Raw genomic sequence first — 26,260 nt, forward strand, 5'->3', positions numbered from 1 at the left:
AGTGCTGGACATAATAGTAAATTTTATACTAGAATTCTTTCATTAATATCAAGCAAGTCCCAGAAATAATAGAAGCTACATGTCAGTTTAGGAGGGTGGTGAGAGGAATATGCCTACATGTCTCAGCTGCTTTGGAAAGCATTTCTAGCATTGTTTCTGTCTTACTTTAAGCATTTATTAAAGCAGATTGTGTGTTCAGCAATTCAAAGCCAACTTAAAGGGTGAAGACACAGTCTTAAGGAGCATGTAAACCAACTGAAGAGATCTTCCAGGCACAATTAGATTATTAGTTCTAAGGAATAAGAAAGCAAATGTGGGGCTCATACCCAAAGCCAGAATAAGGGAGTTGGATTGTAAGGGAAACGAGTTTGCAATTGGAATTGAAAAAACACGCTGTTTGATCGGCACAAAGACCTGAGTGAGATTTCTCAGGGTGTGTGGGGAGGGGGTGATGTGGCGTCTTGGGCACAGGTGGATGCTGGAAAACACAGGAGGCTGGTGGTTTGGGTTCCTCACTGGGAGCAGAGACAGGCGAGGTGAGTCAGATACAAGCACTTTGCAGATCACCTTGGTAATGTGTTAGCTATGGGTTTTGCTATTTCTCAGCCTTTTTGAGCCTGGTTTGAATACAGAAACATTCCAAAGTGGGTCACAATCACTGGTTAGAGTACAAGTTGGCATTGTTTTAACTTTGTGGTGGTTTTTACCTTGACTTTTTTTTCTATCGAAAGACAACAATTTGAACAGTTTAAGCCCAGCTTTAGTAGATCACAGTGTGAAGAAAGGCCAGCTAATGGTTGTAGATTTAGCTGTCTCTTTGGCAACCAGTGGACACATTGAAAAAGAAGAGTCTTCATCTAAAATCATTTAGCAGTTACAATTTACAGTCTTTTCACTCTCAGATGAGAGCCTGTCTGGTGTACCCCTTCTCTTTCCCTAATATTCTACTTGACCTTCCATTCAGATTCTGAGCTAACAGATGGGTTGTAGATTCAGGGTTGAAATCTCTGTCTGTCAGTTTGTGAAAAGAAATAAAGAAATATGCTAATACCATTTAATTTGAAGCTGCCCAGAATGACACAAAACACTTTTGAGACTATTACAGTTCTACACGTGCTTAAGGTAAAGAGGAAGAACGTATAACTTGTCTTCCCTTTTCTTTCCCTTCTTTCTAGTTGAAATGCTATGTTTTTCAGTGAAAATTTTAGAATCATTCTTTGTTTCTCCTTGTTCATTTTTCCACAACTGTTACTGTAATGCCTGCGTTAGTGCATCAGTTAGTATATATGGCAAAATTTGGGGGATTAAATCCAAGGATACTGCATGATTTAAAGTTAGAAATATATTTTTATATATATATACTATATTATATATTATATACTATATTCTATATATATATATATATATATATATATATACTATATTCTAATATAGATATACTTGATAGAAACTTTCTTTTCTTAAAGGGTTGTCTCCTAGAAGTTTTCTGTTATTTAACATGATCCAAAGATTTAATTCTCCAAAGATGGGAATGGCAAATTATTTTAATGCCTTTTATTGTTTTTCTTTCTAGCCTATTCTACTAAGCTCAACAAATTTCCTGTATTTAATATTAATGATGACTTGAATGATCTATGTACCAGTGCAGTAAGCCCAAACACGACCAAAGCCACGCGGTATGCCCTGAATGTGTGGCGATATTGGTGCATGACCAATGGGCTCAAAGATCACACAGACATCACCAAGGTAAGAAACTCTTGACTTTACTTCTCCTTACAGCCAGCTTTACTGAGCTTGCCTGTGTCAGGCAGGGTGCTAAGCACTGTGGGGAACATGGAACAGGTGCTTTCTGTCTGGGGAAACTTGGAAAAGACCCTAAAATAGAAAAATATCCACAGTACAAAGAAGAATTTAAATGCCAAAAAATCCAGATGGGTAAATTAATTTCACTTTGTTGAGACTGACAAAGGAATTGATACTTAAACTTAATTTTGTATTTTGAGAAAGAGGTAGAGTTTCAAGAGAACTGGATAAAGACATGAGTCTTCTAAATGAATCATGTAAGAAAGAGTAAAATTCAGAGGGACATATTCACCTGCCTGCAGCAGAGGCTTTGCGTATGGGAACAATGAACTATAAAAGCTGGATTCTCATAACCCTTAAATGCCAAGCTAAAATCTTATGAATATTGGCCACTAAAGATTTTTCCTGTGTTTCTTTATAAGGAGAGATTTTATTTGAAAGATGACTGCAGGAGCAGCAGGGAAGGGACTGTCGTAACAGGGAGAACACTGACCATAGGATCTGCAAGTGTCCTAAGGGTCAGGTGAAAGGGAAACACTGAATTTTTTTTTAACAGGAAAGAATGTAAGAAATGTAACATTTTAGAGCAATTAACTGGAAGTGATGAGCAAAAATGTATTTGATAGATTCTTAATTTTCCCAGTTGTAAAACAAGCTCTTAAAATCTCTTCTAACTTGAAATGTTTGACAGTTGTTAATAGAAGGAAAAATTCTAGGACGTATAGAGACAGAAGTCAGAAAGAAAAACACCAGTACAGTATATTAACGCATATATATGGAATTTAGAAAGATGGTAATGATGACCCATTACGTGAGACAGCAAAAGAGACGCAGATATAAAGAACAGACTTTTGGACTTTGTGGGAGAAGGCAAGGGTGGAATGATTTGAGAGAATAGTATTGAAACATGTATATTACCATGTGTGAAATAGATGACCAGTCCAAGTTTGATGCATGAAACAGGACACTCAAAGCTGGTACACTGGGACAAACCAGAGGGATCGGATGGGGAGGGAGGTGGGAGGGGGGTTTGATATGGGGAACACGTGTAAACCTGTGGCTGATTCATGTCAGTGTATGGCAAAAACCACCACAATATTGTAAAGTAATTAGCCTCCAATTAAAATAAATTAATTTTTTAAAATGTAGAACAAGAGAGGTATAAAATCACCATAGAACACCACAATGATAATTGCTACAGGCAAGATCCACTGGTACTGGCAAAATTAGTGGTGAAAGTTTAAAGATAAACAGGATTTTTGTGTTGCGTCAATGTAAGACCCTCTTAAATATGTACTAGAGAGAAATAGTAACTATTCAGAGGAGAACCCTGGCAGATGCCACTTTAATAGTGATCAAGATTAATATTTCCCATGTGCTTAGAACAACACATTGCATGTATGGGATTTTTTTCTTAAAAATTAATAACTTCAGTGTACTCATGATAAAAAAAGCAGACAAATCCAAATTGAGGAAAATTCTACAAAATGCTTAACTGGTACTCTCCAGATGTATCAAGGTCACAGAAGATATTAAGATAGAGAAATGGTCACAGTTCGGAGGAAACGAAAGCATGCTGCATTCCATGCGGTTGCAAAGAGTCGGACATGACTGAGCGACTGGACTGAACTGAAGGAGACATGACAACTAAATGAAATGTGGGATTATATTGGTACAGGAAGAAAATTTTACTGGAAAATGGGGAAATATGTGTAAAGTCTGAAGTTTAGCTAATAGCATTGCAAGAATGTTAATTTCCTGGTTTCAATAACTGTTCTGTAAGATATTAACATTAGGAGAAGCTCAGTGAAGATTCATTGGGGACTCTCTCTACTATTCTTGTAAGTCTAAAATTATATCAAATTAACATTTTTTTAAAACAAAAAAGAAGAGAAATACGTACTTTGATTTGGTTATGTTGCTGCTGCTGCTAAGTTGCTTCAGTCGTGTCCGACTCTGTGCGACCCCATAGATGGCAGCCCACCAGGCTCCGCCATCCCTGGGATTCTCCAAACAAGAACACTGGAGTGGGTTGCCATTTCCTTCTCCAATGCAGTAAAGTGAAAAGTGAAAGTGACGTCGCTCAGTCGTGTCCGACTCTTCACGACCCCATGGACTGCAGCCCACCAGGCTCCTCCGTCCATGGGATTTTCCAGGCAAGAGTACTGGAGTGGAGTGCCATTGCCTTCTAAATAATAGATACATCTGCCAGATGGATATGTCAAATAAGCATTTGGGAACATGAATTTCAAACATGGGGGAAGTATTAAAGCCGGAAGTCTAGATTCAGAGGTGTTGCAAATAGAAGTCAAAGTTGAAGCCCAAAGGCGAGCGATACCTCTAGGTCTGGGTGATGTGTTTAGGGTACCAACTAAAGATAAAGTAGGAGATCCACGTTTCTACTTCTGGAAGCATGGTGCCCTAGATACTGTGAGGGACCTTTGCAAAAAGGAATGGAGTCATCCAAGGGCTGAAACTGAAGTGGTGTGAGATAAGCACATATGAAAATCAGGCTCTCCCCTCAGGGCTTATGTTAATAGCATCCTTTGAGGAAGGAAAGTGACTAGGAGTGAAACTGAGGAACCCTTTATTGAGAAGACCCTGAAAGGGTCTAAAGAAGTTCTAAGTCAATAACATACCCTGGCTCCTTGCAGAGTCATATGCTAATAATCTTTGAAGGAAAACATCCAACATGTAGATGCAAATTTTTCACAGGTTAATAAAGATCAACTAAATATGTGCTCATTAAAAAAAAAAAAAAAAATCACGAGTCACTTAAGGAAATAAACCACCATGAATGAGAATGATTAGAAACAGAAAACAGATTTAGACAGCAGGAACTTCAGATAGTAGATTATAGGCTAAGCATGTATGTAATGTTTGTTGAAAGAATGAAAAGAATTATAAAAATGAACAAGCAACACCACACTAATCAAAATGATCCAGCAGATCATTTCCACTTGTGATCATAAGGGAATAGAAGGGCCCAGAATTACCCTCTGTAACAACCGGAAAACTGAGCAAAATGTTTGGAATAAGTCTTCCAACAGAGCAGACAACACAGGCTTGATCCCCAAGACGAGTGCCACCCCCTCTCAGGCTCTCTGCCTGGAGACAGTTTCTAAACTTCAGGGAAGAGAGGGGAGCCCAGACTGAGCCTGGCAATCTTGCTGAGTTGAGGGGAGACAGAAATCAGAACTCAGGGAGGATGGGGACATGAGAACAACTAAAAAGAAATTACACCATTCATTGAAAAGATGGAACAATTCCAGAATTTAATAATGTAAAATCCATAGTTTCTAGCATCCGATCAGAAGTTGCTATTCATGGGATGGGAACATGTAACCCAGACCCAGGAGAAAAATTAGCTAAATCTTTCACTTCCAACCAATTTCTTGAAGGAGATTTGCTCTCCTGCCAAAAACAACCAAAAAGCAGACAAATGATACAACTAATATGCAAGTTACTATGTAACGCACACAGGGCCGTGATCTCTGAGAGACGGGAAACAAGGTGAGCCTTAGGTGCGTCCCAGCGTGCTGCCTTGAGAATCTGCGGGGCTGTGGTGCAGGGACAGGGCATGCAGGCAGAGCCCAGCACCCGTGCTGAGTTGAGGAAATGGAGCTAAGAGTCCAGAGAGACCCAGGTGACTAGAACTGTCATAACAGAATATATGAAAGTGGAGTTACCCAGAAAGAAAACCTGAGGGAACTGAACATATTCCATCTCAAATATTGAGCTGAATACTGATCAACATCTGCATGTGAGGAAACTGCCTGAGGAGGGCAAAACGAAACACCTGAAGAATGAAAGGTGTTAGAACCTGGGGCTCCACCGAGCTGGAGATAGTGCCTCTCCCCACCGGTCAGACTGGAGAGACCTCAGGATTCACTCGGTAGAGTATTCAGAGAGGTCTTGCATCACATGTGGAGAAGAATTAGCCATGGAACAAACTTTGCTGTGATCCCACCCAGCAAATCTTAAAAGCAAGACCCAGCTACATGAAAAGGTAGGACATCACTAATCATAGGGGAAATGCAACTCAAAACCACACTGAGCTGTCACCTCACATCTGTTGGGATGGCCATTATCAAAACAGGAACTACCATACAATCCTTTATCCAAAGGAAGTGAAAACATTAATTCAAAAGGATATATACACCCCTCTGTTCATTGCAACATTGTTTACAATAGCCAAGACATAGAAGCAGCCTAAGTGTCCATAGATGGATGAAGAATATATGGTGTATATACACAGTGGAATATTACTCAGCCATAAAAGGGAAGAAAATCTTGCCATTTGCAACAACATGTTTGAACGTCGAGGGCATTATACACTCAGTGAAATAACTCAGACAGAGAAAGACAAATACCATGTGATCTCACTTTTATGTGGAATCTAAAAGCAAAAACCTCAGAGCACACAGAGCAGACTGGTGGTTGCTAGACATTGGGAATGAGGGGTATTGAAATGGGTGAAGGTAGTCAAAATGCCTGGGGATGTAATGTTACAGCTTGTTGACTAAGTGAATAAGACTGTATTGTGTATTTGAAAGTTGCTAAGAGAGTAAATCTTAAAAGTTCTCAATACAAGGAAAAAAATTAAACTATATGTGGTGATGGCTGTTGACGAGATTTATTGTGGTGATCATTTTGCAATATATATATATTTCAAAACATTATTTATATACCCAAAACTGATACAATGTTATATAGAAATTACATCTTAATTTTTTAATGAAGAAAAAGCAAGACCCAAAAGGATCCAACAGTTTCTAAGTAATTTAACTATGTCCTAGAGCAAACCTTAACGACATTTATAGGATTATAAAAATATCCAGACCCCAAGAAATAAAATTCAGAATATCTGACAACTAAGCAAGAATTTGCAGACATGCCAATAAGCAAGAAAATATATCACTTAAAAAATGAATCAATCAAAACCAATCCAGAACTGATACAGATTTTAGAATTAGCAGACAAGGACATTAAGCAGTTATTTTGACGAAGATAAAAGCACATGAAAAGATGCTCAACTTCATTAGACCTCAGGGAAATGCAAGTCTAAACCACATGAGATTCTACTTCACATTCAGTAGGAAGATTCGAATGAAAAAGAAAAAGATAATAACAAGTGTTGAAATTGGAACCTTCATATGCTCTTACACGGTACTGGTGGGAATGTAAAACGATGCAGCTGCTTTGGAAAGTCTGGCAGTTCCCTAAAAGTTAAACATAGAGTTACTGTATCACCCAGAAATTCCATTCATGGACATAAACTCAAGAAAATTTAAAACATATATTTATGCAAAAACCAGTACACAAGTGTTTGTTGTAGCATTATTCACAGTAGCCAAAATATAATCCAGACAACCCAAATGTCCATCAGCAGATAAATGGATAAACAAAATGTGGCATATCCATACAATGGAATATTATTTGTCAACAAAAAGAAATGAAGTATTGATACATGGCTTACAGCGTGGATGAACCTTGAATGTGTTATACTATGTGAAATCTCAGACACAAAAGAGCAAATATGTCTTATTCCATTTATGCAAAGCACGTAGAACAGTCAAGTTTATAGAGATAAAAAGTATAATAGAGATTACTAGGGGTGGCGGGAGGAGGAAATGTGGAGTTACTGTTTAATGAGTACAGTTTCTTTTTTAAAAAATTCTGGAAATAAGCAGTGATGCGAATGTACTTTTAGTGCCACTGGATGGTACACTCGTAAATTATTAAGATGGTAAATTGTATGTGTATCTTACTGTAATAACCTAGCAAATCAATGTAAATGTAACAATTCACCTTCATTCATAAAAATATAAAAACTCATCTATTCTCGTAGGCCCTCATCACCATTTCTTCAGCCCTTAACCTTAACGTTTTCTAGGCCAGAGGATCTTGTCTTCCAGACTTTGTGAAGTCGCTGTGAAGACAGTTATCTGTTACTGGGAAGCTTTCCACTTCCTTGCAGGAACCTGTGGAAAGAGCCGCAGCCCCACAACCTCCACAGCGTAGGTAACATACATACATCCCAGATGGTGAAAATATCTCACCTGTCCAGTTGAGTGTGCCTTCTGGGTAGTTTCTCCTGTGTTGTCTAGAGGAATGTGGATGAAGAAGAAAATGTATTTCAGTCCTCTGTCTCACATGGGCCACTTAAATATTTTTAATGATAAATTCTTAAGAAAAGCCAGTCTGGTAGAGAAGCAGCAGTATTCAGTTAAAAGGAATTGTGGCATCAAGGTCTACAGCCTTTAATCTCACTTTTTTGGTCCCAGTGCAAGGTATTTTGAGTCTAGTTGTGTCCCTAAAGATAGATATAGCTAGCAGCAGACAAGATAGTTACAGCTGTTGATCATGGTCTGGCAGCTGGCTTCTCTGGTGGCACAGACAGCATAGAATCCACCTGCAATGTGGGAGACCTGGCTTTGATCCATGGGTTGGGAAGATCCCCTGGAGAAGGAAATTTCTACCCATTCCAGTAGTCTTGCCTGGGAAATCCCATGGACAGAGGAGCCTGGCAGGCTTATAGTCCGTTAGGTCACAAAGAGTCAGACATGACTGAGCAGCTAACACTTCACTTCAGACCTCAAATTTAGTTTCTTTATTTTTTTAAGGAGGAAAGCAAGGAATCAGATCAGACTTCAATTCATCTCAATAAGCAGAATGAACCCTGCCAGTCTCACTCTTTCATTACTCTGTGGTCTACTACATGTGTTCCACAGAGTGCTTTTTCTTCATAAATGTAATCTAATCCTCACTAATACGTCTTTCTCAAAGTTGCTGTCTCATTGATTTATATATTCCTTAGCCTTACTGAGAAAATAGAGTCTCTTGAAGTTTGTATCTGTCTTTCTCAATAAATGGAAATTTGGTAGCTACAAAAGTGAAATCATTTTTGTTGTCAGCAATGGTTACTTGAAGATTTGTTTTGTTTTCCTATTAGAGCATATATAGTTCATGAGCATTTTCTCCACTTTCTTCATCCCTTGTTCAAGATTATCACAAAAGGAAGTTCGAGGCATTCCCCAAAAGTAACTCTTGGTTTTACATGTCTTACAATTCTTTAAATTGCCAAGGATTACTACATAGTTCCAAAACTTTGGGATTTATCAGCAAGTCAGTCTTCTTATACTGTTCTTTCCTATTTAGAATCGTCTGCCCCATGACCAAGTTCTTATTTCTCTTTGGTCATTTTCACATCAAGGAAGCCAGGTTTGCAATCCATAGTGAATTTAATGTAGTAAATCTATTCAGAGTGGCTCATGGAGGGAAATAGTTTTTGGCAATGTCTTCATAACAAATTAAAGACCTGGAGGAATGACCATCATCCAAAACTCAATCTGAGAAAACGAAGGAGGCAGCCAACATGGGCCAGAATGAAGAGTTTCTTGTGTGCTGAGAATATAAATTTTGTGACTTGACATTTCTCCAGGAATTGCTTTTGCTGTAATTTTTCTTTGAAACTTGTGGTATAAATCAAGAGAAATGATCTGTACCCTAAGTCAGCTTGATTCTCTTGACTCTGAGGTTAACTCCTTGCTTTAACCCACGTTTGTCCATGCATGGGGTATCAATGATAACAGTTCAGACCTGCTAGTGGGGATCTTCAACATAAAGAACCAGTTGTGTATGAGATGTCATTCTTGCTTTCAGGAAGCTTTCAGTCCACTTTGAGAGACCTATAAATGGGGGGCTTCCCTCATGGCTCAGTGGTAAAGAATCTGCCTGCCAATGCAGGAGACATGGGTTGAATCCCTGATCCTGGAAGATCCCACATGCTGCGGAGCAACTAAGCCCTTGTGCCACAACTACTGAGACTGTGCTCCGGAGCCTGGGAACCACAGCTAGTGAGCCCACGTGTCTGCAGTTACTAAAGCCAGCACACCCTAGAGCCAGCAGTCCATGCAAGAGAAGCCACTGCCATGAGGCCCACACACTGCAACCAGAGAGTAGCCCCCACTCTCTCCTAACTAGAGAGAAGCCAGAGCAGGAATGAAGCCCCTGCACAACCAAAAAGAAAGAAATAAACACAGTTATTTGTTCTAAAAAGATTCATGAGATCCCACTTGAGAGAGTAACTTGCTCAGGGAAGCTTGAGTAGTCTTCTATTTTGAGCTAGATCTGAAATTAGGAATAGAGGTTTTCCAAATAGAGAAGATTAGTGGGGGAAAAAAGCTTTCTAGATAGAGGAAGTAGCATATGCAAAGACTTGGAAGCATGAAAGAGCCTTGTGGTTTATATGACTGGCACAGAGTTCAGTGAGGCTGGAAAGCAGAGTATAAAGAAAATTATCACACAAAAAATAGATGTCCTTTTCATCATAGGGGACTAGAATGCAAAAGTAGGAAGTCAAGAGATACCTGAAGTAACGGGCAAGTTTAGCCTTGGAATACAAAATGAAGTAGGGCAAAGGCTAACAGAGTTTGGCCAAGAGAACCCACTGGTCATAGCAAACACCCTCTTCCAACAACACAAGAGACAACTCTACACATGGACATCACCAGATGGTCAATACCAAAGTCAGACTGATTATATTCTTTGCAGCTGAAGATGGAGAAGCTCAATAGCAAAACAAGCTCTACAGCAAAAACAAGACCGGGAGCTGACTGGAACAGATCAAGAACTCCGTAATGCAAAATTCAGACTTACATTGAACAAAGTTGGGAAAACCACTACACCGTTCAGGTATGACCTAAGTCAAACCCCTTATACAGTGGGAGTGACAAATAGATTCAAGGGATTAGATCTGATAGACAAAGTCCCAGGAGAACTGTGGACAGAGGTTTGTAACATTGTACAGGAGGCAGTTATCAAAACCATCCCCACGAAAAGGAAATGGCAAAATGGTTGTCTGAGAAGATCTTACAAATAGCTGAGAAAAGAAGAGAAGCAAAAGTCAAAGAAGGAAAAGAAAAATATATCCATCTGAATGCAGAGTTCCAAAGAATAGCAAGCAGAGAAAAGAAAGGAGGAGCAAGAATAGCAAGGAGATCCTCAGTGATCAGTGCAAGGAAATAGAGGAAAATAATAGAATGGGAAAGACAAGAAACCTCTTCAAGAAAATTAGAGATACCAAGGGAACATTTCATGCAAAGATGGGCACAATAAGGGACAGAAATGGTATGGACCTAACAGAAGCAGAAGATATAGCAAGAATACACAGAGTCAGTTGGCACAAATACAGACTCAGTTCACTTCAGTTGCTCAGTTGTGTCCGACTCTTTGTGACCTCATCAGGAGAACTGTACAAAAAAAGATCTTCATGACCCAGATAACCATGATGGTGTGATCACTTACCTAGAGCCAGACATCCTGGAGTGTGAAGTTAAGTGGGCCTTAGGAAGCATCACTATGAACAAAGCTAGTGGAGGTGATGGAATTTCAGCTGAGTTATTTCAAATCCTAAAAGATGATGTTGTGAAAGTGCTGCAAGCAATATGCCAGCAAATTTGAAAACTCAGCTGTGGCCACAGGACTGGAAAAGATGAGTTTTCATTCCAATCCCAAAGAAAGGCAATGCCCCAAAATGTTCAAACTATCGCACAGTTGCACTCATTTCACATGCTAGCAAAGTAGTGCTCAAAATTCTCCAAGTCAGGCTTCAGTGGTACATGAGCCAAGAACTTCCAGATGTTCAAGCTGGTTTTAGAAAAGGCAGAGGAGCCAGAGATCAAATTGCCAACATCCATTGGATCATAGAAAAAGTGAGAGAGTTCCAGAAAAAATTTACTTGTGCTTTATTGATTATGCCAAAGCCTTTGACTGTGTAGATCACAACAAACTGTGGAAAATTCTTAAGGAGATGAGAATACCAGACTACATGACCTGCCTTCTGAGAAACCTGTATGCAGGTTGGGAAGCAACAGTTAGAACCAGACATGAAACAATAGACTGGTTCAAAATTGGGAAAGGAGTACGACAAGTCTGTATATTCACACCTTACTTGTTTAACTTATATGCAGAGTACATCATGAGAAATGCCGGGCTGGATGAAGCACAAGCTGGAATCAAGATTGCCGGGAGAAATATCAGTAACCTCAGATATGCAGATGACACCACCCTTATGGCAGAAAGTGAAGAGGAACTAAAAAGCCTCTTGATGAAGGTGAAAGTGGAGAGTGAAAAAGTTGGCTTAAAGCTCAACATTCAGAAAACGAAGATCATGGCATCCAGTGCCATCACTTCATGGGAAATAGATGGAGAAACAGTGGAAACAGTGTCAGACTTTATTTTTTTGGGCTCCAAAATCACTGCAGATGGTGATTGCAGCCATGAAATTAAAAGACACTTGTTACTTGGAAAAAAAGTTAACGACCAACCTAGACAACATATTAAAAAGCAGAGACATACCTTGCTGACAAAGGCCCATCTAGTCAAAGCTATGTTTTTTCCAGTAGTCATGTATGGATGTAGGGTTGGGCTATAAAGAAAGCTGAGCACCAAAGAATTGATGCTTTTGAGCTGTGGTGTTGGAGGAGACTCTTGAGAGTTCCTTGGACTGCAAGGAAATCAAACCAGTCAATCCTAAAGGAAATCAACCCTGAATATTCATTGTAAGAACTGATGCTGAAGCTCTACTACTTTTGCCACCTGATGCAAAGAGCCGATTCGTGGGAAAAGACCCTGATGCTGGGAAAGATTGAAGGCAGGCAGAGAAGGGGACAACAGTGGATGAGATGGTTGGATGGCATCACTGACTCTGTGGACATGAGTTTGAGCAAGCTCCAGGAGTTGGTGATGGACAGGGAAGCCTGGTTGTGCTGCAGTCCCTGGGGTCGCAAAGAGTCAGACACAACTGATCAACTGATCTGAACTGAACGGATAGGAACAGGATGGGGAGAGGTCGTGGTGTCCGTCTTTGCAAGCAGTCTCCTGTTGTATGGAAGCAGATTGTGAAGACTTGCATATAAGGGAAAGATTTGGAACTTATCCTAAGGGCAACAGGAAGCTATCAGAAGTTACTTGTTTTATTTTTAGACACTAAGGTAATGGGATTTTCTGCTCAAAACCTCTTATGTAAGAAACCAGCGCTGTCCTGCAGTCCCCGTGGTTGCCACGGAAGCCGTTACGCTAGTAAGTGGTCCACCCTTTCGTCAGTTGTTTGCATCAAGAGTGGGCCAGTCGAAATCCTCCCTTCATGTTTTTTGTTCTACTGAAAATAAGGGTTGGCCTTTTGCTAATATTTGAAGCTGTGAGATAGAAACCTTGTGGAGTGCTAGGTGGCTACATAAAGAAAGCTGCTTTGTACAGAGAAGCAGGTGAGAGATGGAATCCTGAAGGCCTTGGAATCCACCAATTCTGATAGCCCTCTTTGCCTAGGCGTGTTCAAGTCTGGTCTCTCTCTCTTGTAACCACAGGAATCCCAGCTAATACAAAGAGAGGTTAACACCTGCACGTAGGGAGTTTCAAATGACAGCATAAAAATCTGAAACCAGCTGAGTTTGGGGTCATTGTAATTGGAAGTTATATTAACTCTTACTGGTATGTGAGAAAGCTACTGCTTTTTATATTTTATGTGCAGCTACTCTCCTCTTTCTGATGGCTTTTTGACTGAATCTCTTGGAGTTTCCTAGACCAACGTTTAGATTATCAGAGAGGTTATATTTTGTCTTTTTCCTTTCCTGTATGCATATATACGTGTGTGTGTGTGTGTGTGTGTGTGTGTGTGTGTGTAATTTCTTTTTCGTCTCTTGGTCAGAATCTTTAGAGCAGTGTTATGTAATAGCAGTGATATTCATCATTCTTATCCTATTCCTCACTTCATGAAAAAAGATTTTAATGTCTTCATCTTGGGTATAGTTTTTATAGTTCATGTCTGTAAAATAGTCTTCATCATGCTGAGAGGGTATTTTTTCTTCCAATCTGAGTTTAGTTTGAATTTTTTTTCTTTTAATTTATTTTTTTGGTTGCACTAGGTCTTCGTTGCTGCACGCAGACTTTCTCTAGTTGCGGTGAGCAGGGCTGCGCTCCGTCGTGGTGCTCCGGCTTCTCATTGTGGTGGCTTCTCTTGTTACGGAGCGCAGGCTGTAGGTGTGCGGGCTCCGGAAGTTATGGCTCTCGGATTCGGTAGTTGGGACTCTCAGCTCGAGAGCACTGGATCAGTAGTTGTGGCATACCAGCTTAGTTGCTCCCAGACATGTGGAATCTTCCTGAACCAGGGCTTGAACCAAGATCCCTGGCATTGGCAGGCAGATTCTTTTATATACTGTGCCACCGGGGAAGTTCCTAGTTTGGATTTTTAAAAATTTGAAATGGGGTAGCACATTCTTTCAAATAATTTTTCAGTAATTATCAAGTTCATATTACTTTTCCTTAGAATATGGAATAAGTTAGTTACCTTATTTATTACGTTTGAATCGTCCTTACATTCTGTCATAATCCCTGCTGGTCTCAATGTCCATTGCTTTCCTGCAGTCCTGAATTTGATGTGATATCATAAGCAGCCCAGAGCCATGTCCTTGTTTGCATGGTTCTAACATGTATACATTTTGTTTAACATTTGTGCCTTGCAAAACAGAAATCACCAGTATTTTACTTACTACATTTATACTCATATACTTTGTTTTTTGATATAATATCTGACAGAGTTGGATTAGGGGAAAAAATGAAGAATGCTTCTTTTTTCTGTGCTCTGAAATTGTTTAAATACAAAAGAAAAGCTGAATTGACTCCATAATGCCATTTCTTTATGAGTGACATCCATCTTTGGCAATCATTTCACTCAGATCTTTTACCTCTTATTGAACCAACTTTGGTAACTTATATTTTACTAGGGAATTGTTCAGGTTATTTATATTTTCAAATTAATATGAATAAAGTTTATAATATTCGTTGTTTTTGGTACTTATAGTCTTTCTCATTCCTGAAATTGTCTATATGTATATTTCCTTTTCCTTCTCTTTCTTTCTGTCATATTTGCTAGGATCTTTTCCAGTTCATTAATTTGTTTTATTTTTATTGATTCATTCTATTTTTGAATTTGATCTACTTTTTCTAGCCTTTTGTGTTGAATAATGTTCTCATATTTTCAATAAAGTATCTAACAAAGTCATTTAAGGCTGTGATGTTTTTGGAATGTATTTGGACACATCTCGTACATTTTGATATCTAATGTTTTCAGTTTGGTTCATTTTATTTTACTTTACAATATTGTATTGGTTTTGCCATACATCAACATGCATCCACCACGGGTGTACATGTGTTCCCCATCCTGAACCCCCCTCCCACCTCCCTCCCCATACCATCCCTCTGGGTCATTCATTAATGTATAATTCTGTTTTTATTTTCTCTTTGACCCAAGGGCTCTTAGAAGAATGAAAGTTACCTGTATAGTGTCTACTTTTAAAACATTTTGTATTGAGACGATCTTTTGTCCTAGAATGTGTATTCAACCTAAATTGACAATGAGCAGGGTCTGGTTTTATCTTTATGACTTCCTCTTGAAAGTAAAGCTTTCTTTCCAGCCAAGCTTCCTGCTCCTCCTACCATACCTAAGGAGCAGTCTTTAATTGTCAGTATAATCATTAAGTTTTTCATATCTTCTGAGCAAATATTGATATTGAAACTCTGTGGAGCATTAAGTCAGAGATATTTCCAGACTTATTCAGATAAATTCAGGTAAAAAATCAAGGCAAAATCTTGCTGTACAAATTGCACATGTCAGTCGTCCTTCTCTATAGAATGTTTCATACCAGCTGTGCCACACAGTGCAGAGATCAAGGAAATTAATGTTGGAATGATTCAGTTTGATCAGTTTAATTCAGGCATGGTTCAGAGAGGATGGTTGGATTTTATTGAAGAGGAGGGAAGGAAATGATTTGCTAGAGAAGAGAAGAAAGGGCTTTCCAGAGACAAATAGTTACAAAGGCCAGTAATAAAACATATGTGTGTATATACTTCTGTTGTGTGTATATGTGTTCACTACTGTTTACAAACCCTTTCATGTCCACTACTTTAAGCATTACAGTAATTCTTTGAGAAGGTATAATTATTGTTTCCTGTCTTGTTGCTTGAAACACTGGTGTCTAAAGAGCCTAGTGTGGAACCTAGATCTCCCTAAGCATTACAATAATTCTTTGAGAAGGTATAATTATTATTTCCTGTCTTGTTGCTTGAAACACTGATGTCTAAAGAGCCTAGTGTAGAACCTAGATCTCCCAGCGTGAGGCCCACTGTTTTTTCCATTATTTCATGCTAAGAAGGCAGCCCTCTAGAGGGTTGTCCCCAGCACAGCCCCCAGTGAGGATCAGGAGAAGGAAGGAGGGGTCTGGCTACCTGGGTGTCCGCAAAACGTGTAACCTCAGTGTTTGTCTCATTTGAGATCCCTGCAGTGAAGTTGAACGAGTTGCTCGAGAACTTTTACGTCACCGTAAAGAAGAGTGACGGCTCAGACTTCCTGGCCACGTCACTGCACGCCATCCGCCGAGGCCTGGACCGCATCCTGAAGAACGCAGGGGTGGGCTTCTCCATCACCAGCAGCACCTTCAGCTCGTCCACCAAGAAACTCAAGGAGAAGCTGTGGGTGCTGAGTAAGGCAGGGATGTCAGGGGCCCGCTCTCGCAACATTGTCTACTTCTCCGTCTCGGACGAGGAGGAGATGTGGCAGACGGGGTGTCTGGGGGATGACAGCCCTATCACGCTCCTGTCCACCGTGGTCAAGTACAACAGCCAGTACCTGAACATGAGGACGCTGCAGGAGCACGCCGACCTGATGTACGGCGACATCGAGCTGCTCACAGACCCGCAGAACCATTCCTACTTCGCCCGGACAGACAGCGTCAAGCGGGAGAGCCGGAGCGCTTCCACCCGCGTTTGCCATGGCAAGATCTACCACGAGCATTCCAGGGGCCACAAACAGTGTCCTTACTGCCTCCTCTACAAGTACATGTATGTCCACCGGCCGCCCACCCAAATGGAGGCCAAGTCCCCTTTCTACCTTACAGCCAGGAAGGAGGCTGCAGACATGGGCAGGGTGTGGTATGAGGAGCAGAGGATGGGCCTGCGGTCTCTTCGGGGAGTTGTCCCGAACTTAGCCAAGAAGGTCAAGCTGGAAAACTGTGAGAACTTCACCTTCGTCTCATTCACTCAGGTGTCCAGAAGGCTCAGCTCCCACAGCTGCTGCCAGTGAGTGCCCCCTGCGTCCCGGCCACTACCCGACTCATCCTAGTCAGGGGGCGCTCCCCCCTGCAGCCAAGGCTAGAGCTCCGAGGCCGCCGGGACGACCATAACTTCATGGTCAGGGTGTGGGACTTCCTGTTTCTTTGACTTCAGATTTGTTTTTTTAACTGAAAGTAGACAAGTGAAGATTTAGAATGTTTTATCCAGATGTGTGTCACCTCTGTTAAATTATAGTATCTAATACAATGTATAAATGACTACATACACAAGAGCAAAGTTCATTTTATCTAGTGCCTTTTTAGCACAGATTTTCTCAAAAAAAAGAAGAAAAAAAACTTTCAGTAGTCATTAAAAAAAAAAAAATCCCAGTAGCCTAGTAGCTTTAGAATGTTTTGAAGACTCTAAACACTTTAATGAATTACAGTAAGGATCTAGGAGGAGAGAGGCAGACAGGTTAACTACTTCCGGGAGAAAACTTGTGCTTGGCACTCCTCTCTATGTTTGGTTGGTGGATAACTTGACCCTGCAGAGCATGCAGCCTTGCTTGGTGCAAGGTCATGGAGCTCCACTCAGTCATGCTGATAGAAAAGCAGGGCTGCTCTCAGCCCTGGGAGGAACTTGAGCTCTGCATCAATGGAGACAGTTTTATGAAAAAAGATTAATACACCAAACAGTGCTTGTGAGAACAAGATTTCCAGTGAACGAGGTGGTTCGAGGGAACATCCTGCAGTGAGAGAAAGTGTCTTGGAAAAGTGATCTGTGATCAAAACGTGAAAAACCTCCTGAAGCAGAAGTGCCTACATTTTCTTTCTCAGTGTGCTGTGAAAGCTGTTTTCATTTGAACACTGTTTAGAGGTTTTTTGTGTTTTTTTTTTTTTCATCTGTTCTTTGTGCCCTGCAGTTGTTCTGTCAGCATATAGCACTGGATCTGTAAAACAACTGAAAGTAATTTTCAGGCTTAACCAGGAAAAAAATCCAACAAAATAAGCTGCAAAGAAAAAAAAATCCCCAAATGTGTTTTTATTAAAGAGTTTTGAAGTATATTTGTCAAAGTACGACTCTTTCAGCCACAAGAGATGTCATCATTTGAGGTTGGCACCAATGCTTGGCACACGATGATGTGCCAGCCTACCAGGTAAGCAAACCCAACATCAAGGACATAATGGTAAAAATCAGACCGGTGATAGGCTATTAACAGTGTGAACACATTTCACTCAGGTGGGATTTAATCTGACCATATGTTATTCACACATTAACAGAAAGTTACAATAACTGCTCTCAATTATAAATGAAAAAAGGAACCCAAAGAGTACTAATTGATAAAAATAACTTCTAGGGAATCTTCATTTTGTATCTGAGGAAAGACTGCCACAACCTCACACCATTTTGTTCCTGTGTGTGCTTTCTAACCCACAATTAAAATTCCAGTATACGTTCATTTTGCAGGAGTCCTAAAATTAGTCATGTTTCTTTTTCAAAATTTTGTTTCAGTATTAATTGTTTTTAAAAAATCATTCACTGGCCCTTGAAATATGTAATACTTCCTTTACTGGAGAGGACTCAACCAATGTTGCCTTAAGGTTTCATGTTATTCCCTTTTTAGTTCCTGCAACACTTATTTTATTAGTTGATCTTTCCTGAATGTAGATTAACTTTGGTATGTCTCCATCTGTGTGTAAATAACAGGTAATATGTAATAAGCAATATTATAAGCTATTGACTACTGTTCTGTTGTGGTTTCCTATAGGGATTTTAGGATTTTGATTAAAAAGAGACAGAACCTGAGGTACAGTTTCCCTCACTTGCTGAACACCCAAAGGAAATTTCACTTGAAGATAGCAAATGGTCATTTTTCTTGTCAGTACTGCTCTTAAACAGAAATATAACCTATGTGAAACTGTTGGGCAGAGCCTGCAGCCTAATTAATAAGACTTCCATTTTTATTTTAAATAGATTCAAGAAAAAATTGCCGTTAGGTGTCGCTGGGATCTTTTCAGATTTTAACGTTTCCAAAAGTAGTAATAACTGATCCAGAGGCTATAATCTTTCTGTCGACAGTGGCTTTTCATCAGCTGAATAACAGTCTCTGCCTCAGCTTTGTCGCTTATCACCCATGTGGTGAACTTTCAACCCTCAGAGTTCTAAAGGGGATGATTATGATTAGAGTCAGGAGGTAGAATCTCCAGTGATGCCTGATGGAAGGAAAGAGTCATTATCTCATTGTCCGAACTGCCCTTCATCAAACTGCCCTAAATGCCCTTCCCGTTCCTCCTTGGAGACTGGGAGTGAGAAAGAGCACATGTATCAGGTGTTGCTCTGCGCCATCCACTGTGTATTTGTATGTAGGGGTGTGTGTGTGTGTGCACACACACTTTAAGCTTATAGGTAGGAACACATAATAAACCCACTAACCTGGCAAACACCTGTCCTGCTACACGGCTGTGTCCACGGTCAGACGATCTAAGGGGGCTGCGTAGCTAGCTCGCTAGCCTTCAGAGCTCAGGCCGTCGTTCTGTCTTTTCAGCCAGCTCTAAATCATACCTGCTGGGATCTCGGGGATTTTCTCCTCTTGGCCTGATAAGCCAGCGGAAGGGAGAACCCCAAGAGAAGAAAGGGGAAGGTTATGAGTACTTTCTCCACTTACCTGTAGTTGTTGTTTTTTTTTTTAATTCATAAGTGGAATTGAGTAGGGGGAATTGGCATGTTCACAGAGGCAGAAGTTGCCGTGGCTCCTGTCAGGAATGGTGGGGCTGAAGGTACTTCGGGAGGACCCCGCAAGTCCTGTGGGTGAACTCTTGCCTGCAGTGTTTCTGCATCTGCTCTAAAGGGAGCCCTGCTTGCTTGGTACCTCCTCCCCAGAATCTCCCCAGTCTCCCCTGGGAAGTTTATTCTGCCAGAGACACCTGGGGCATCAGCTTTAAGGGTGTGATTCATTGAAATGTAAAGGCGTTAGCACAGCACTGGACACACAGTAATTATGCAATAAGTCTTCCCTATTTAGCTACAGTCTTTGGGAAAAGCAATAATGATATTCAGCTAATCTGCTTTATACCACTTATTCCTTCCATGATGGAAAGTCTCCTTTAAACTGTTAAACTTGAAGAGGAAACCAAACCTTATAATCTGGTCACATTTATACCCAACACATCAAATTCTACCTCCTACACCTCGAAGCCCGGATACCTCAGATATAAGCAAAAACGATTAAAGAATTTCAGAGAAGCCCTGAGAGGCTTTGTGAGAAAGCTTTCCATTGTTTACTGTGTTTGCAAAGGGGAGTGTTATGGGAAAACCTAACCAAAGTTGTGAAAGGATTGGTCTCCTCAGTGATGTGGCATTTCCCAGTTTTCCTTGGGTTATGTGCTGTATTAACCTGCTCTGACTGACTCATGGTGTTTGTAGAAGTGTGAAACTCTTGCTACTTTGATTTTTATCTCAATACAGCCTTATTAGAACATCAAGCACTGTGCCTACTTCTATCAGCATGTTCATAGACAGCCGTGGAGAAAATCTAGACAAAATAGTCCTCCCATAGAAGCGGAAGCCTCTGGCTATAACAGGAAGGATGGCCAGATTGGCAGCGCCTTCTCTCCTCGGGTGGTCAGTGATGGTCTCCGTTTCCTCAGCTGTCCGGTGAGATGATTGGAATTGATCATCTCCAGAGTGGTCAGTGTTAACGTCCCTGCAGTTCCTTAAGGCCATCTAGTCAGGAAGTGGCAAAACCAGGAGGCAGAATTCCTAATTCCTCAAGACCATACACTCAGTCTCCTCAATGAGTGCTTCTCAGTATATTGGAATGCTTTCTTTAGGAATAATAATTTTCTTCAAGTTTCACAACTCCTTAAAATTAATATTTTGTTATCTCTGGAGGCAGCAGAATATTGATTATTTTTCTTAGATTAGGCCAACACCTAATGACCATTGGTAATTAACATGTATTGTTACCACTTAAAATGTTTAAATATTACGCTTATCAGATAATACATCCCTTTGTTGCTTTTTTTGAAATCTGGATTGCTCACCATTTTTGAGCTAGTAACCAATTACCTTTAGCCATCCAGGAATACAAACAATGAAGACCTCAAAGAAGAGTTACCTCATTTCCTCTAAGGAGCTCCAGTTTAGTCTAAGTTAAGGCCCATACATACTGAGTTAACCAACAGCCCTGAGCCGAAGAATACATTAAAAGTTTCAAATTCATGTGTATCTTTAAATGCTTTTACTTTGGGGGTGATCTTTTAATGATGCTCTATTTTAAGAGAAAACAAATTTGTTTAGGCAGAGTTCTTAGGTAGGAATCTTTGTTGTATTTTCCCATGTAAATTATTATCTGAGCAAAAACATGAGGGGGAGACTGGTGATGACCTAAAGCCAAACTCCCTTTCTAAGGGAAGAGGTGGCTTTGGGAGATGAGAACTAGTTTATCTGGAAATTGCTCTGTTCTGTACCCATGTATCCTGACACCAGGGGGTTTCCTAAAACTCCTCTGGGGGAGGTCTCCTGTCCTGGCCAAGTTCTCCAATTATGATGATGATGGTTTTCAGCACTTCTAGTTCTTTACAGCCCAAGAAATCCAGAGAAGTTCCTTATGTTTTCATTGTTGATCAGAATCAGATTTTTATGCTCAATTAAAATACTTTATTATTTATCTAATGTGGTTCATTTGGAAGTTAATAATTTCAGGAAATAGTTATTAAGACTCAGAAAAAGATCACTGGATTATATGTAGATGCATATTGCTTCCATTAATATTAAAAGCAATTAGGTAGATCCCTCCCTGACATTGAGATGAGAATGGGCTCCTAAATAAAACAGTAAAACAGATTTGATTAATTTACATTTAGCCGTAGTTATTGTTACTGATTTACTCCAATAAGTTTCTGAAAGATTCAGATTTGACTATGGTAATTGCTTCTCATGGCTGCCTTGTATTCTCATTTAATTCTCACAACAGCTCTGCAAGCTAGGTCTAATTATTCCTATTAACTGAGAAACCAAGGCTTAGAGAAGTTAAGTAAATCTCCCTAAGTCTCACAGAGTTAATAAATTGGAGAACTTAAGTTTGAGCCCAAGTCTTCTCACTCCAAATGTGCTCAAGGCATTGATGGTCCAGTGGTTAAGACTCCATGCTCCTAGAGCAGGAGACATGGACTCCAACCCCAATCCCTGGTCAGGAACTAAGATCTCACATGGGTAGCCAAAAAAAACAAACAAAAACCCCAACCCTAAACTACCTTCTTCAGGCCCAAAGAGGTCAATTTATCACAGAGCTTTTTTTTTTTTTTTTAATGTTTATTTTTTGGCCACACTGTCCAGTATGTGGGATGTTAGCTTCCCAACCAGGGATCAACCTATGTCCCCTGGAATGGAAGCCCGAGTCTTAACCACTGAACCACCAGTGAACTCCCTATCACAGAGCTTTTGAAAAATTAAACAGTTTCTGCTTGTTTGGGAAATATTTTTTCTCAAACCATATTGTGTCATACCTTGTATGTGCTTTCTCACTAATTCAGTATTTTTATATAATTCAATAATTTCTGGAAAGCCTGATTGTTTTTTGTGAATGAGTATGACATCGTCTGCTTATCGAGAACCTTCTGTGTTTATCCAGTAAATTACTTGTGTTATCTTTTGTCCACCTTAAAGGGAGATGATCATGCCAGTTTAGTCTAATAAAAGTCAAGTCGTTTACAAAGTGTACCTCTTTTGACATGGGTATTACTGCTGAAATGTAAAGGACCTCCTAACCTACGTCACAATTATATGCTCAGGGTTTTTACTTTTGCTTTTTAATTTTGACATCAGAGAATTTTTACAATCTTTAGGCTAAAGCATGCTTATAGCAAAATATACTTATTTAGTCATTTGTTTTCTGTTCTTTCCTTTATGAGTACATGTTTTTCTGTTATGAGACTTAAAAAAACAAAAGGCTCTGGTTGTTTTGATTGTTAACTCTGAGATAGCCTAGGCAAATCCCCCTATTTTACCATTAAGAAATGGAAACTCAGAGATACCAAAGAGCCCATCCAAGGTCAGCAAGACAATAAGTAGTGGAGTGAAGACTAGAAAATTAATCCAGAATCTTCCTTCTATACCATAGCTGGGAAGATTTGGATTTTTTTAAAATTCATTAACGGGACTGCGTCTGGCAGAACATCTGGCTAGCAGAAGCCTCTGGTGAGTTCCAGCCTTCCCAGAAAAACACTCATAAAGACCCAGAAGAAGGCTGCCTCTCAATTCTAGAATCTAGGAGAAATCTTACAATTTACAAGGCATCTGGAGGCGGACTGAGAAAAAACGTTTCAGGTTGTAGCTCACTGCTTTCTTTTGTTTTGACTCATGAAACAGAGGTTCTGTGAAACAGAAAATCTGAAAGGTATTTAATACTTGTTCTCATTAACCATGTCTGTCTCCTTACTCAAAGCCCTGGCGCTAGAGAAGTAACTGGCTTATCCTTTCTCTTAACCAGATTCTCTATCCCGCCCTTTCTTCCGTCTCCCCAGCCACCTCCTCTTCATTCAGTCCAACTCCAAGTCCTGGGGCTAACACGTGAGCAGAAAGCAGAGAGGGCCTATCAGTGGCATCATGCGTTTTGAGAAAAACACGGGAACAGTAGATAAGCAAGTAGCAGAATATGCAAATATTGTGATTTTTCACATACAGTGTAGGATCATAGAGAGATCCAGAAAACCAAGCAGTAAAAAGGAAGAGGATGCCACTTCAATAGCAAAGTGTGAAAGTAGAAATTGGGCTTGGAAATATGCACATCTCTTTATCCTCAACCTGTACATCCAAAAGAAGGGATTTGACAAACACTTAGGTGGACAGATGGCATAACCAAAGGCAAATACGGAGTTTGAGGGATAAGGACAGCATTTAAGTATGAGAATAGAGGAAAAAATGGGGCATTAAAAAAAATATGACTGAACCAAGGAAAATGAATAGCTTCCAGAACACTTGAAAATGAAAGTGATCTCCTGCAGGGAACAAAATTTTAGAATTCTCTGTGTCATATTTGAAGGAACTGAAGAATCACTTCTATGTGGCAGTAATATGTTACCTTAAGATGGGGATGGACTAAACGAGAAAGACAGTGGAATACAATGAAAAAGACCAGAAAGAAGGATTTCAAGGGAGCTAAAAACACAGTAACAGATTAAAATCCACATTGGAAATAGAAAATAATACTGATGCTTAAAAAAAAAAACTAAACGTGAAGGACAAACTTGATATTTTCTTCCTAATGTTCTTTCAAAAGAAACAGGAGAAGAAAATATGGGAAAGATAATGAATTCAAAAAACAGAACATTAGCTAAATACTACTGACATTTGCTTTCCTGATGGAAAGACCAGATTGACAAAAAAAATCATTAGACTATAAAAATGAAACCTTCCCTGAACGAAATGAAAATCTGTGTTTAGATTGAAAGGTCTCACTGCATTCCAGGCCAAAAGTGAAATTTGTTCCTAATCACCTCCTGGCAAAATTTTAAACTACCAGGGAGAGAGAATGAAAAATCCTGCAGCCTTTCATTCAGTCAGACTCCAGACTGACTTTTCGCTGTTGCACCAAGTAAGTGCCAGGAAACAATAGGGAATTCTGAGGGGGAAAGTGACTCTGGGATATGATAACATTTATGTGTTGTACACAGTTTATGTGTAAAGATAAGGGACATATTCTTATGACATTCAAGAAAGAAACCATATTATGTACTATTCTTATAAAGATATACTGTAACCTACAAAGCTTGGTTAAAATTTTTTTTTTTTTTTTTTTTTTTTACTGAATATGATTTCAAGGGACTCTGCAGTATCAGATCATTACCCACTAGAAGAAAGATATGTTTGCTTTTAAATAGATAATATGGCCAGAAGCCACATATCCCAAAATGCCCAAAGTCCTCACTCACTAAATGGACTGAACTAATACAAGAAAATGAAAAACAGTTGCCACCTCACAGCATCGTATTTCTTCATTTTTTAATTACTGAAGTAATACTTGATCCCAAATAGTTCAGTTGGTAAAGAATCCGCCTGCAATGCAGGAGACCCCGGTTCGATTCCTGGGTCAGGAATATCCTTTGGCGAAAGGGATAGGCTACCCACTCCAGTGTTCTCGGGCTTCCCTTGTGGTTCAGCTGGGAAAGAATCTGCCTGCAATGCAGAAGACCTGGGTTCAGTCCTTGGGTTGGGAAGATACCCTGGAGAAGGGAAAGGCTACCCACTCCAGTGTTCTGGCATGGAGAATTCCACGGACTCTAACAGTCCATGGGGTCACAGAGTCGGACACAACTGAGCAACTTTCACTTTCATAGTATAAATAGAAAATTTAGATATCTTTTTACAAGTATAATTGCTCTATTTTCCTCACTACCATTTAAAACACTATCTTGATGGTCCCTTGCTTCCATATGAGAACAGGGAGGGGGGTCCCCACGTTTGTCTTGGGGTCTGAGAGCCCAGACCAGAGCTTGTGGAGGCCGTCTTGTGTGCTTCTCCACTATTCCCAAACTCAGAACTAACAGCAGGTGCAAAAGTAGAAAATTACAGAAGATAAATGTGTGTTGTAACAAGAGACCAGGAGAAATGAAACTTGTTTTACAAGAGTACAAATGCCAGAAAAGTTCAGTTTCAACAACAGCAAACTGGCCAGAGGCATTTGAGGGGCTTTCCTCAGCTGTAATTGAAGTTTTACGTAATTGTGTTTAAATTCAGACAGTAAGAGAAGAAAAGCCGTAAAAACAAAAAGAGCTCACTAAGTTACTTCCAGGGTCTACAGTGTCAGTGTTAGAACTTAAACCTGGGTTGCTTCGTTCTGGTTTTCATTTGGTTGCACTGGACAGACTTGAAAACACCCAGTAATACTGAGTATCGTTGACCTTGCTCAGGTCCTTCCTGGTGGTATGAAGGTTTTGTCTGTGCCCCCAAGTGGTCATGACAATTGAAACTGGAATTTACATTTTAAACAGCCTTAGCACGTTTGCTTTAAATTTAGCGATAGAAAAGTGAGTGGGTTGCTTTGCGTTTGTTTAGTTTTTCTTCTGAAGCACAGCAAAACCTCTTCCAGATGGAAGGAGTCTCTTATGGATAAATTCCAAGTGTAACCTTTTGCAGGGTCTCCTCTTGCTTGGCTATAACTGACAAAAGTCTGTTCACTCTAACTATTTGGACAAGAAACACGATGCTTTTATTTAAAATGGTAATGCTTTCTCTGTAGTTGTATCTTCCAAAAGATAGCAACAAAACTGTGTCCTGATGTTTTTGTTGTCTTGGATCTTTTTTTTAATGTAGAGAGGCTGTCCATAATTTCTTAATACTGGGAACATCA

The 26,260-nt window shown here is 39.9% G+C and overlaps 1 protein-coding gene across 3 annotated transcripts in view; it reads left to right on the forward strand.

The window, feature by feature from the left end:
- Nucleotides 1–22,627, forward strand: part of KIAA1958 (KIAA1958 ortholog) — a 130,732-nt gene extending 108,105 nt beyond the window's left edge. For 2 of the 3 annotated variants that reach the window (XM_027550520.1, XM_027550519.1), the window contains 2 exons: nt 1,574–1,746; nt 16,136–22,627. In XM_027550520.1, coding sequence (XP_027406321.1) covers nt 1,574–1,746; nt 16,136–16,942 — 980 coding nt within the window. In that variant the 3' untranslated portion in view covers nt 16,943–22,627. Of the gene's footprint in view, nt 1–1,573; nt 1,747–16,135 lie in introns of those variants that run through there. The other variant, XM_027550517.1, reaches the window with a different exon arrangement.
- The last annotated feature ends 3,633 nt before the right edge of the window (nt 22,628–26,260 follow it).

Source organism: Bos indicus x Bos taurus, chromosome 8 (genome assembly GCF_003369695.1).
Source record: "Bos indicus x Bos taurus breed Angus x Brahman F1 hybrid chromosome 8, Bos_hybrid_MaternalHap_v2.0, whole genome shotgun sequence".
Taxonomy (NCBI): domain Eukaryota; kingdom Metazoa; phylum Chordata; class Mammalia; order Artiodactyla; family Bovidae; genus Bos; species Bos indicus x Bos taurus.